The 14,438-nt window shown below is 33.4% G+C and overlaps 1 protein-coding gene across 6 annotated transcripts in view; it reads right to left on the bottom strand.

The window, feature by feature from the left end:
* The window catches only part of LOC118185738 (calcium/calmodulin-dependent protein kinase type II alpha chain), a 525,081-nt gene that overhangs the window by 24,316 nt on the left and 486,327 nt on the right, over nt 1-14,438 (bottom strand). For 2 of the 6 annotated variants that reach the window (XM_085822541.1, XM_085822542.1), the window contains exons 14-15: nt 8,062-8,112; nt 4,420-4,518 (exon numbers count right to left, since the gene is read on the bottom strand). The exons of 1 other annotated variant lie outside the window; for it this stretch is intronic. In XM_085822541.1, the coding sequence (XP_085678667.1) occupies nt 4,420-4,518; nt 8,062-8,112 (150 nt within the window). The remainder of the gene's footprint in view (nt 1-4,419; nt 4,519-8,061; nt 8,113-14,438) is intronic. 3 more of the 6 variants (XM_085822543.1, XM_085822544.1, XM_085822545.1) reach the window with 2 other exon arrangements.

Here is a 14,438-nt window from a genome sequence, read left to right as displayed (position 1 = left end):
ACATTTCTTTATCTCCCGTACTACTGGGCCAACTGACAAAACTCGTGTTTTACATGTCTTGAAAGCACGACTTAAGATATGTATTAAATTTATATATAGCATTGTGGTAATATAGGTATTTTGACACAAAATCAGACTTTTCTGATATGACATGCCAATTTTTTCTCATATTTCGATTCTACGACTCAAATTATGCCAAAATGCGAAGTTTTGTGAGAACCGCACAAGTAGTTTTTAAAAAATTAGCTCTCAAAAGTTCTCTCAATTAGCTCCTCCATGTTAATTGAATTTGGTATATATTTATTAATACCTATTTTTTTATTAAACTTATTTGATTCTTCCTTTCATGTTTCGGGCCCACCAGCGGCCGAGTGGTAAAGTTGCTGAACGCTGGTAGTTCGGTCCGTGGTTCGAATCCTGCGAATGGGCTGGCTGCACGGGCGTTTTCGTGGTTTTCCCCATGTTTAACGCGTATACGAGCCAGTTTCCCTTAGAAAGTCCTCCACGAAGGCATCCCTCCCCTTAGGCAAATAGCCCTAGTGTGCTTTGCCATAATTAAATACACACAAAACCTTTCACGTTTTGAAATTTAGGTACATTCCAAATAAAATTCACCCATTTTTTAGATTTATTTTTAAAATTTGTATTTTAAAATAATTTTTATAAATTTTTTTAAAACATTCTGAATTATAATTTATAAAATTTTTACCAACACCTTAAAGTAGATGTATTTCTAAGCATACCTGCAAAAAATTAGAGTTTTTATTCAAAATTTTATAAGATATACATGAATTTATATTTTGGCGCATTTTGAAATTTGCCGTATTTATCACATTTATCATAAGAGATAATAACGAAAATGTGGCTTACACACTTTGTTTTAAAATTATTTGAAAGAATGAACGATGAATCTTTTTTCAGCTTGTGCATCAATCAATGAAAAAAAAAAGTGAAAGTACGTAGGTTACTATAAATTAAGAATTTCACCAAGTTAATTATTCTTAGCACAAAATTTTTAAAATTTCTACATAAATTTCTTAACAAGAATTACAAAATTTAATACTTAGGCATAATTTGAGTCGTAAAATCGGAATATGGGGGGGGGGATGGCACGTCATTTAAAAAAAGAGTACGATTTTGCGCCAAAATATCTACAGTAGAATAGTGCTTACCATTTTCCACTTTTAAATTTTTAATATTTTTTACTTGTTCCTTCGATTGTTTTTTACCGAGTTTTATATTTTGCCTTTAACTTATTTCACCGAATAGTATTTTACTGTGTTTTATAATTTACATTTTATTTCACCTGTAGCCTAATATGTCACTTCATTCAATTTAATTAGTTTTTTTAAAACTCTTAAAATTACCGAAAATATTTCACATATAGTTTTTTATTCGAACTTGTAAAAACTGCTGAATATGCATATGTTGGATTTTTCTTGGAGCTACAGCTTTTCGTAACTTTTCGGCGAACTAACTACAAATTCTCTTCTCATTTCCTTAATTTTGCAGCACATTGCACAAAAATTTTGACCAAAATTGGTCTTTTTTGTATTGTTCTTACAACTTTGCTTATAATAATACATATATCCTTAGTCGCACTTTCGAGACATGAAAAGCGCAATTTGAATTTCGTCAATCGGCCTAGTAGAACGAGAGATATTGAACTGTTTTTTCCCCCCCCTTCAGTGTACCTATCTTTTGCAGGTGTGTACTTATGAGCACGACCTAGTCGTAACATTTGCTACATATTCCATTTATTTGAAATGATTTCCAAAACTCGGAAACAACACTGTGGCTCACGTCAAATCCCCTAGCAACATCTATTATTATTTATGCAGCCATGCCTAAAATCATCCAAGTGATGTCAAAAGAAATACCGAAAATTGAAAGTTCGTCAAATGATTCTTTCCTGTTAAATTACAAAATTTAATACTTAGGCATAATTTGAGTCGTAGAATCGGAATATGGGGGGGGGGTAGCATGTCATTTAAAAAAAGTACGATTTTGTGCCAAAATACCTATAGTAGAACAGTGCTATATATATATATATATATATCCTAAGTCGCACTTTCGAGACATGAAAAAGGCAATTTGAATTTCGTCAATCGGCCTAGTAGAACGAGAGATATAGAACTGTTTTTTTTTTTTCGCAGTGTACCTATCTTTTGCAGGTGTGTACTTATGAGCACGACTTAATCGTAACATCTGCTACATATTCTATTTATTTGAAATGATTTCCAAAACCTGGAAACAACACTGTGGCTCACGTCAAATCTCCTAGCAACATCTATTATTATTTATGCAGCCATGCCTAAAATCATCCAAATGATGTCAAAAGACATACTGAAAATTGAAAGTTTGTCAAATGATTCTTTCCTGTTAAATTTTGCTTTTGATTAACAATGGTCAGTAATCAATCAATCAATACAATTATTGCCGGGATATCGCTGGTGTTACGCAATTTGTCCGGCTCAGTGACCAAATAAAGCCATAAAGGCACATGAAGTTGGAAATTCCAGAATCAGTAATCCCAGATAAAAGCTTGGCAGTAGAAGAAGGAGCCTAAAACACCACAGGTATAGAGAAAAAATCAAAATCTTGACAAGTCCCTGCATGAGAGTGAGGAAGGAGGGAAAGACTCCATACAGTGGCCCCATCTAGTGAAGCCCATCGGTACTAGAAAAATAAATTTCTAGAAGTCATCCATTAGCGATACAGCAAAATTACAAATCCGTTTGAATCATCTCTTCAACAATTCCAAGAGCAAGTAAAACTTTTTCTTGGGGGAGTTGCATCTTCTTGCATTTTTCAACAAATTAATAAATTTGCAGATTAACAACTGGAAACTTTTATCAGCTTTCAAATCCAGAGCAGTTCGTTTCAACACATCAGAGTAGAATTTCGAGGGAAGAGTTCGATCTTTAATGGCTTTCCAGACACCGTAGGAAAACTATCTGAGGTATTTAACTCAGATAATATTGGGATTGGGATCAGTTTCCTAGGATCAGCTTTGTTGCCAATTTTATGGCGAAATTCACAGGACTTCGAAGAGGCAATTTGATCCAACTTACAATTCACAGAAATTGGCTTTTCATCTTATAATGATCAGTATGCATCAAACCAATTGTATCTCTTATCAGCGCTACCACATGATGAACAACTTCGGCAATTTAAAATTTGCATATGCACAAAACATTTTAGTATAAAGTGTTTTCTGCTTCCTTCCAGCATGCCTTCATGGTGTAACGGTGAATATTCAAGAGGTCCAGGGTTGAGTCTTGGCAAGGGCATTGCACATTTTTCACATCTCCTGATTTAAAATAACCTAATGAGTCTACAAATGGCATCTGAACTAAAAGGTGATGGACGATAATTCGTCACCACCAGGATTTAAAGATTGGGTCCCCATTTGCCCTTTAAAAGGAGGTGTATATAAGCTATTTTCTCTCTCCTTGCTTCAAAATAACCTACTGACTCTACAACTGTACACCACACTTATGCTAATTTCCACATTTTCTTGCCTTCCATTTTGTGGTTGCTATCGCTGCTATTGTCATCCGTCCTTAACAATTATCCACCAATGTACAATATGACCACTTTTATTTTTTTCATTTTGCATAGCTAGGTAGGCAAAATTTCTAGGGTACGGTGATAGAAGAATGATAAACTGTCTTTTTCGGCCCACCCAGTTAAACATGCTTTACTTCTCATTAAATTCTAACAGCAAAATTTATTAATACAAATAATAGATGTTGACATAATTCTCTAAAAAAAAAAAAAAAAAAAAAAAAAAATGAAATACTGGAATTTACAGCTCATTATGTATTATTTTTCCCTCAGAATAATTTTCCTGACATCTACTAAATCAGTTCACAAGCTAATAGAAGCATATTTCATTTATTTATCAAAATTAATAAAAAAAATGTATTACCTCAAATAATTATGTAGCATTAGATTTTTAATTATTTTATAATTTAAAAATTATATATGTCATTTCAGCATAATTTTTACATATATTTTTTCCCTCTCATAGCATTTTCCATGCACACATAATATAAAGTTTTTATACATTGTTAATTTATGCTGACAATCTATAATTTTTATAATCTAAACTTGTCACTTTAAGGCAAAACTTTGTATGATGTTTTAAAACATGGTAGGAAATCAGTTTAAAAGTCCATATATATAAATTTTTTTGACTCGAGTTATTATAAGCAGTACAAAATTAAAAGGGAATTTGTTTCAATTTTGCTACACTTACAATAGCTATGTTAAATGAGCTTAATAAAATGAATCAGAAATAAAATTATGAGTTTAGCAAAACAGGCAAAATAAGAATAATTTTTATGTGCATAAAATAATTTAAACTAACAAAACAAAATAACAAAAAGAAACAGGTACCCATAATAAGCTCACCTGCAGAAGAACCAGTTATTGAAGCAGGAAGGCTAGGTAAAGATGCTCTTTTTTGAAAAACTTGTAAAATCTTACTACTTTCAGGAAGTGAAGTTTTAGCTTAGAGAGAAAAATTACTTAAGAGAAAAAGTAAACAGAAAAAATACAGTAAAGGGAAAAAAATAGAATAAATAAAGCAAACAGAAAATGACAGAATGAAACAACATAAAAAAAGCAAGGAAGGAATAAAACCTTAAGAAATATTAAAATAAATGAAGAAAAAGTGTTCATTTGACAAGAAATTCATTTGATATATAATTTTTTGGGGTCATTTAATTCAGAATAAATTTTGTGAAAATGTATCATACAATATATAGAAACTTATATTGTGTAAAATAAATGTATGCAAAATTATCAGAATTTCTTGAAATAAACTGCTAGTCAATATGTGAGGAACAGAAAATGAACCTTACTTAAATCGTCTCTCAATCACATGAGAAAAAATAAAAGTTCCATACCAAGATTTAATATAGTTTTCTATTCTAAGTCAGAATAACTCTTCTTGCTGTTAATATTTTTTCATTAATGATATTAAGTGGTGCATTTATAATTGTGCCCTGTTATAAGGATGGCAACATCTTTATAAGAGTCCAAACTTCCCTGAAAAATTTTCTTAGGGTACCCTAGGATAAAGATGCCTGTGCCTTTATGCAGATCAGTTTTTAACTTACAAACAACTCTTGTAAATGTGCAGACAACATCACGCTGGGGCACTGCTTTGCAAGTAGAATTTTCATTTACTAATTATGCTAACAAACTTATTACTGATCATAGAACTCTACTTGCATAGCTCTAATTCAGTGTCAGATTTTGCACTTTTATGAAGGTTGCTTTTCAAAAGGGTGCAGGTATATTTATGACGGTGTTCTCAAGATTTCTGACTTTTTTAATTGTGGCCATTTGCATAAAGATTCTGCCACCTATATGGCACATTTACTGTTATAAGCAGTCTCAAAATTAAAACATATAAAACGAGCAAAAAGGTGTGGCTGTTTAACTGCAAATGGAATCTTGAACTCTTATTTACTTTTTATATGCAACATTAATTAAAAATAAATTTTACGTATCTGACTGTGATTGCATCTGTATCTTTGTTAGCGGTGCAGACTCGTTGACACTCACGTGCAGATGCATGTATTCTTGTAACCTGTTTTTCTAAGATGTAAAAGTTGTTATGTTGCGAAGATGACTAGTAATTAATTTTACTAAGCATGTTACTGCTCTTCCAGTATCACAAAATTCTTAAATGCAACAAGGCACAGGCGTTCAACCCTGTGTTATAAAAAATTCTGGTTCAGTAATATGCAACATGAAACAAAGGTCAAAAGAGACACTTTACACTCATCACAGCACTAAAGAAATCTGAATTTTTCTTTCATGCATTATAAACTTGGAAATAAGCAATGTGCAAATATGTAGTAACTATTGAAATGTGAATAAATATTTATATGTATTAAGGTGGCAAGAAAGTACTTGCTTACCTATCAATTCCCTGTAGGCTTACATCTAACAAATGATGTTTTGAATAATTCCACAATAACTTTATAAAAAAGAACTTAAAAATAAGACATTAACTGATATACAGTACGTATATCAATCATATAAATCAATTAATTAAATCAAATTCTAACCATATTACTAAATAATGTGTTGGCGATTCTCTATCCCAATTTCATCCCTGTTTCTATTTTTTGGCGAAATCCTTTCTTTCTTATAAATTATATTAACCTGTTTGTACCCGCCAAATCACCAAACTCATAAATCTGTCATAGTATATAAAGCCCTTATAGAATACTTTGATGAGAAGATAGCATCACCTTGTGATCACAATTAACACCGCTGATTGGATGAGCACCACAACGCTCGCATATCTACGACTTCTCCTCAATGTACAGGAGGAATGCTTGGATGATGGATGCTAAAATAAACATAGAATTTTATATTCGAAATTTTGCCTCATTTCTGTTCCCCCAACTACACAACAATAATGTATGAGAATCTACATTACACATATGAGAATTTCCAGAGTCAACTTTTTAAGGATCTTAGGGGATGCAGCACTATCCAGTTTAGCACATATTTTCCTTTGCTCATCCAAGCTCACATGAACATAAAAACATAGTTAAAAATAAGATAAAATATTTTAGATAGACAGATTAAAATCACATTTAAACAAACATAAATATGTCTAATTCAGAAGTCAAACAACAAAAATCAGCGTTATATTTTCAAAATTTTCACAGGACTAGTTTCGATGGTTTCACCAAACCACCATCCTCAGCTGCTTTTTGTTGTTTGACTTCTGAATTAGTATTTATTCAGTGTGTTATTGTGTCTTAATTATAAATATGTCTGTTTAAAAATAGTTTCAGTGGTTCTATCTAAAATATTTTATCTTATTTTTAACTTTATGTTGTGTTGTTGTGACTTATCTCATTCGTCTGACAGCAACATCAGAACAAAATTCATTTTGGCAAGGACAGCAAGATTGCACCTGCCATTGGCAAGAGCCATGATCACCATACAAGTCGCAGTCCGACTTCTGGCTCAGTTCCACTCCCAGTTTTGATGGTGGGCACCACGAAGGGATGGGTTTGAGGGTCTCCCACCCCTCTTTCCCTATCACCAACTTCTCTCGAAGACTTTTGGCTTGCCATATATTTAGAGTGCCCCCCATGCTGCAATGACACTGCACATTTACAAACATCCATGCCTTCTCTGGGATTCGAATCCAAGCCCTATAATATTGCAAGAGGCTTCCTTAAACACTATACCATCTCGGCGATTCTCCAGATCTTCATACTTAGTCCCATTCACGAAAAAACACAGTATGCTATTCCTTGTAAAATATATTTCAGTTAATATAGTCTTCAGTATTTAAATCAATCATTCATATCCATATTTAACTTAATTGTATTTCACAGCATTTAATTCATGCAACAGTAGATACAACACACCATTATTTAAAGTTGTGTCAAATATCACAACTTACATATAAATGAATATTTATTACTTCCATAATTTTACCCTATTTTATTTTAAAGAACTCAGTTATTACTGATCCTCCTTAAAATATATGACTTTGTATTATGAATGATTAAAAATTAATCACATGCCAAAAATGTATTCTTAAACTATGGTTAATACTTTTTAATAGTAAATGCAACTTCAGTTACTTTATTTAGTTGAAAACGTACATTAATAGAATAAAACAAGAAATCATCGAAAATCTTTTTTCTATCTTTCCCCTCCTCAAATACACTAAAAAATTACAGCATAAGCAGCAGTTTGCCTTGTTATTCAGAGTACAAATTTACAGAAATATTAAATAATTAAAAACCAAAAAGTATTATTTATCTGTTCATCATGACACATAAATACATAAAATATTTATCTCAAATGTATTACAGCAGTTGTTTTACATAAGTATATGAAATGAAAATAAAGAGTGCACAGATGAGATTATAAGACTGAATATTATTATTTTATATGTAATATTCTGTTCAGGAATTAATTTGAACTAACCTAATATTTAAAAATATATCTGCATTATAATTGTTATTGGAAGCTATAATTCGGGAGAAAAAATTATCTTCAACATACCTTGATCAGAATGTATTACTGTTTTGCTTCTTTCAGGCCCGCTGTGAATATCTGACAGACGGGTGGCAAAGAAATGACAGAAAAGGAGCATTTATATATTAAAATTGTGCACAGTATTACAGGAGTTTGATACTAAGGGTTTAACTACAGCAATATAGAAGCATCACAATATAAGCCAGACTGTGCAGACTATGCAAGGACTTGAAGCTTTTACTACTTGAAACACATATGCATTTGGCATAATTCTAAACAAAGTTTCATGAAAGGATACAAGGTTCTAGCTTTTTGCCTAGTTATAATTCAATTTAACCAAAATGCAGTTCTTTTAAAGATTTATCATTTTTTAATGCATGTAATGCTTTACTATACCTACATTTATACACCACACAGTGTTCACATTTAAATGCTGTATTATCATTGTTAGTAGTTTATAATATAGTTCTAGAGTTTAACCATAAATACATAATTTGATCAAAGCCCGATGTCACAGTGGCTAGTGCATTGTGCAGCAGCACCAAGGTCCAGGGTTCGATCCCCGGGCAAGACTGACTCAGCTTTTCATCCCTTGAAATCAGAGGATAGATAAAATGAGTACCAAGTTCTCTTGGGGACTAAACACCAGAGGTCCTGCGACAACCTGACCACTTGTTTAGGGCACATGCTCATGCACCCGAAAAAAGCAGATTTCGGGCACTGCAGGCCTTGGCCCATTAGGGCTGTTGCACCAGTGAGTTTAGTTTCAGTTTACATAATTTGATCAAGACTAAGATAAATTAGTTTAAAATACTTATAACACATGATATAACAAACGGACAATAAATCTATCTTGATCTACAATTGATGCTATTCTGTTTCACAGCATTAAATAAAAAAAAGCTATCCTACTCTTTACACCATGAAACTAAATTAATGATACTAAGAACTCTTGGCGGGGAATCAGCTAACTATATCAACTATATTTCTAAATGCATACCTTTACTCAATTCATTATTTCATATTCTGATGCACAGTTCATTTACTTATTCAATGATTTTACATGACAGCAATTTATTGATTTTATAGTTAAAAAAACAATATGCTTCTTCATCGCTTTCCTTTTATTAAAATCTAATTTGAATAACATTTGTTTGTAGTTTAGACCCTTTATATTTAATGACATGAAAGAATTTAGAAAAATGTTAGAACTATGTTTGTTTTATTTTCAAAATTTATTTCATAAAATGCAATTTAAAAAGATAATTATAAATAAATATGGAAAATGATGTTATATTTTATAAATTTTATATTCAAATAATTTTCTGTTTTAAATTAAAATGCATTATTACAAAATTTAACATTTATTTTATTCCTCATTTTAAAAGATGAGCTCAATCCATTTGATGGGAAAATATTCAAACTAGCACCATATCACAATGTAACTTTAAGAATAAAGTACTTCATCAAGAGTGGAGACATCTTAAACATTATTCAGTATATAAATTTCATTAAACAGGCTATAAACTAAGACTAAATAATTTCAAGCACTCATGTTTTAACAGTAAGCAAGCACAATCTATACTTAACAAATAAAAGATTTAATTATATTTTTCATTATATTACGAAAAGGAAAAGGTAATTGATGCACATGAACTAATCTGACAATGCATGCAGTGTGACATACATTATCAAATATAATAAATACAACATACATGCGACATATTTCACATGTGGAAGTGTACTACACAAAGCATCCAGGGGGGGGGAGTCAAGTTATTCAGTCACTATACATTAATGAAACCAACAGAGTTTAAGCTTTCAGAATGGTATGTATTGCATGATGGTAACACTAAAAGCATTACTCTTTTACTAAAATTTACCATAGTTTAGAAAAATTACAAAGGGTGATCAAATGAAAAGGTACAAAACGACGTAATAACGTAACAGTTAAATATTTGCATATTCCGCCATGGGAGAACGTAGCGAGACATCTCGGGATGCGATTAGAGTTTCTGACTGGGATTGGAGTAAGCATGGGCGCCAGCATGCGCAGGAGAGAGCAGAGGCTCTTATCAAAATCGGTGTCCAAATGATCCGGCAGTCCGTATGAGAACAGGATGGCGTTTGCGTTGCAAAATTCGACGACTGAGAAGCAGCGAGGTGTTATCTGATTTCTGACAGCAGAAGGTGAGAAACCGGCAGCTATTCATCACCGGATGGTGATAGTTTATGGGGAGAAATGTGTCTCTGATAAGTCTGTCAGAAAATGGAGTGCTGTTTTCGTGCAGGCCGTGAGAGTGTGGGTGATGACCCGAGACCAGGCCAGGCAAACAGTGTCATCACATGCGATCTCATCGACAAGGTGGACGACCTAGTGAGAAGTGATCGGCATGTCACATTGCAAATGTTGGCGGTGAAGGTGGATGTCAGCTATGGAACCGTGTGGACAACTGTTCACAACAGGTTGCGATATCGGAAGGTGTGTGCTGCTAAGGTTCCGAAGCAGCTCACCGACCAGCAAAAGGAACTGTGTATGGAGTTCAACATCTGTTTCGGTATCAGGAAGACCCCACTTTCATGGAGCGGATCATAACATGTGATGAGACCAGGTGCCATCACTTGGAGCCAGAGACAAAGTGGGACAGCATGCAGTGGAAGCATGCATTGTCACCTCCCCCTAAAAAGTTCAAAGCCGTGCTGTCAGCAGGCAAGGTGTTGCCCACCATCTTTTTCGAAGTTCAAGGTCCGCTACTTGTGGAATTCTTTGAGCACAGAAAAACCATTAACTCTGATGTGTTCTGTGAGACACTCTGACGCCTACACAGGTCCATCAAGAACAAAAGACCGCGGCTGCTCACGGTGGGTGTGGTTCTGCTCCATCATAACGCGCGTCCACATGTCTCCATGTTCCACACACATGAAACTGGCCAAGTTCAAGTGGGAGCCGTTGGACCATCTGCCCTACAGTCCGGACATGTCACCCTGCAATTTTCATGTGTTTGGTCCACTGAATAAACACATGAAAGGGAAGCTCTTCAAGTCGGACGACGTACTCAAGGACGCTGTGAAAAACTGGGTCTCGTTATGGCCACAGGAATTCTAGGAACAAGGAATCTGCGGCTTGTTCATCAGTGGGATCATTGTGCTCAAGCCTATGGTGTATATTTTGAATAAAGTTTACATTTGCACCCACCATGTCGTTTCGTACCTTTTCATTTGATCACCCCTTGTATTATATATCAAGACGTTTTTATATAAATTGATATAAACAATTTTAACTTGCTTTTCTCCTTTCAAAACATATAAAAACTTCATGTAAACACATAAAAGAAATAAGACATAAATATTAAAGTCTGTTCTTGAAATAGAATGTAGAAGGAGAAAAACATACAATTGAAACAAAAATATATCATACAATGAATGATATGATAATGCACATGTCAAAGGAAGAAAGTAAAATCTTCTGTGTTTTTCATTGCAAGACACTTAATAATTATATATGTGTATGTATACTGAGCCAAAAAAAGGGAGGGGGGACAGTTCTATATCTCCTGTTCTACTGAGCCAATTATGAAATTCAACTTGCATTTTCCATGTCACAAAAGCGCAACTTAGGATATTTATATATAACATTATTCTAACATATTATTTTAACACAAATTGGAATTTTCTGAAATAACATACCAATTTTTCCCATATTTCGATTCTATGATACAGATTATGCCTAGATATTAAATTTTGTAATTTTTGGTGAGAAATTTATGGAGGAATTTTAAATATTTATCTTGGCACAATATTTTCAGTTTGCATCAAGAATAATTCACTTAGCAAACTCCTTAATTTAAGCAGAACTTCTTAAAATTTTTTCAGTCACGACCCCTTTCTATCATTGAGACTTTTTCGTGACCACAGGACCCCATAATATTTATAAAAATGTTGTGGGACCTCATAAGCATTGCGCAAATCCGACACTCACATGAGTGAAACTGTCAATTTTTTCACTTGTTACTGTAATATACTGCCATAGTTTTAGGTCATTAACTTTAATTTCTAATTTTAAGACACAGAACAATGTGAAAATTTGAAATAAATAATAGACAAAATAACAGCATCATGTACAAAGCAAGTAAAATGAACGTTTATATTATAAAAAGAATGTGTCAAAGACGTTTCGTTTTTTCTTTATTTGTATTGTCTTATCTTTATCTATTTTCAGATATGTTGCTTAAAAATATATGCCAATTGTAAATTATTATAATAAGTTAAAGAAATATCAAAACTACTAAACTTTTTGGCAACCCCCTGTTGCAGTTCCGCAACAACCACAGGGATTGCGATCCACAGTTTAAGAAACTCTAACGTATAACAATCTATCTTCCTTTGTGTTTCTTCTTTGTGTGAGCGGGGGGGGGGTAAGCCCATCATTTATACTTTCAAATAATTTTAATAAAGTGCATAAAGCTATATATAAGTCTAATACATATCCTAAGTCGCGTTTTCGAGATATGAAAGTTTAAGATCCACAGTTTAAGAAACTCTAATGTATAACAATCTATCTTCCTTTGTGTTTCTTCTTTGTGTGTGTGAGCGGGGAGGGGGGGAGTCCATCATTTATACTTTCAAATAATTTTAATAAAGGGCGTAAAGCTATATATAAGTCTAATACATATCCTAAGTCGCATTTTTGAGATATGAAAAACGTAAGACGAATTTCGTCAATTGGCCGAGTATAACGGGAGGTATAGAACTGTCCCATTCCCCCCTCCCCCCGCAGTGTACATATATATACAACCTATCCAGCTTATAGCTATAATAAAAGAAACATGCTCAAAGATTACAAATAACTATCATAATCAAAAGCTAAATATTATGGTAGTACCACCTGTTTCTATTTACAAAAACATAAAATGGTGTTGAGTGCTAGCCCATGAGTATAATAAACAAATACGGGGGCACTTCACAATAAAAGGTGTTTCGCATATTATGACTTGTGAAAATTAAGTCTGTGACCCTAGTGCAACGTATCATGAGTATTATCTTTATCTCATTATAAGATACTGACATTCATTAGCATTGTAAAATGGGACAAACTGACAGTATGGGACTAAACATGAAGGGGAATGTGCTCAAGGACAACATGAAGAGAATTCACATGACCTTTCACAGAAATCCAAAGATATCCATTAGAAAAGAAAGGGACAAACTTGCAGTTCAGTTGTGCATGGCGCACTGCACAAATACCTGCAAGATTCAGAGCCATCAATTTATCTCTCCTGCCAACAAACAGAAGAAAAAATTATTTACCATGGCCATGTAACTGAAAATGGAAAAGGATAAAGAATTCCTTCTAACACATTGTTTCCCAAATCAGTCTACATTTCATGTTAGTGGAAAGCTGGATCAGACACAATTGTCAGTTCAAGGATAGTGAAAATGAACATACGGTACACAAAACTGGACATGATTCACCAAATGAGAATGGTATGGCATTATGAAAGACGCATAGGTCCATTTGTTTGAAGAAATAGTGACCTCAGCATATTATCTCAAAATGCTGGGATTTTTTTTGTCATACCTAAGCTTCCTCTCGGTACCATTTTTTAGCAGAACGGGGCTTCACTACATTTTTTGAAACAAACATGTAATTTTCTAGATAAAGAGATGGACTATGGACTGGACAAGGCTCAGAACTTTTTGGCAACCCTCTGCAGTCACATGATGTTTCTTCAGTTATTTTTTCCTTCTTTGGGGCTATGTTAAGGATCTCATGTATCACATGCCTGTGCAAAACCTGGATGATCTGCAAGCCAGAATTTGTCAAAGAATAAACAGCCAAACATGCTCTTTAACACGCAGATAGAGTTGGGATACAAAGTGCATATCTATTGTGTTGCTAGGGTACCTATAGAGAAGCATACAGATATTGTTAGTGACATGATGGAGGTAGGATTTCTCATTTTGTGAGATGTAATGGCAAGGTTGTCTGCATCAGGATATAATTTCATTCAAAATTAATTCTTGGTCACACAGATTTTTGGAGCATTTTTTGTGTAGCTATAAGCTGAACGCCCAGTATGTGTGCATATATATATAGACACACAAATATGTATGTATTGTAACGTCAGGACACCCGTGTCGGGTGAAAGAAAGACAGGTTGTCTTTTAAATTATTTATTTGATAAACTAAAATAGATTTCTTGATTAAAACATAAAAATAAACTGATCATTACAGCCCTAAATCATACAATATCCGCTAACGCAGATTGGACGCACAAAAAAAAAAAAAAAAAAAAAAAAAAGTCCTTTTTACTGTAGTTACAGCATAAAAAAAAACTATTGTTCTACAGAAACCACTGGCATGGTTTAGAACACAAAGGATGCGTCCTGTCACCCCTCAAAAT

The sequence above is a fragment of the Stegodyphus dumicola genome, chromosome 8, assembly GCF_044657685.1.
Source record: "Stegodyphus dumicola isolate Sdum_Otavi_A_Nest chromosome 8, ASM4465768v1".
NCBI classification, from domain to species: Eukaryota; Metazoa; Arthropoda; class Arachnida; order Araneae; family Eresidae; genus Stegodyphus; species Stegodyphus dumicola.
Note: the sequence above shows the minus strand (reverse complement) of the source record. Positions and strands in the feature narration are given on the sequence as shown.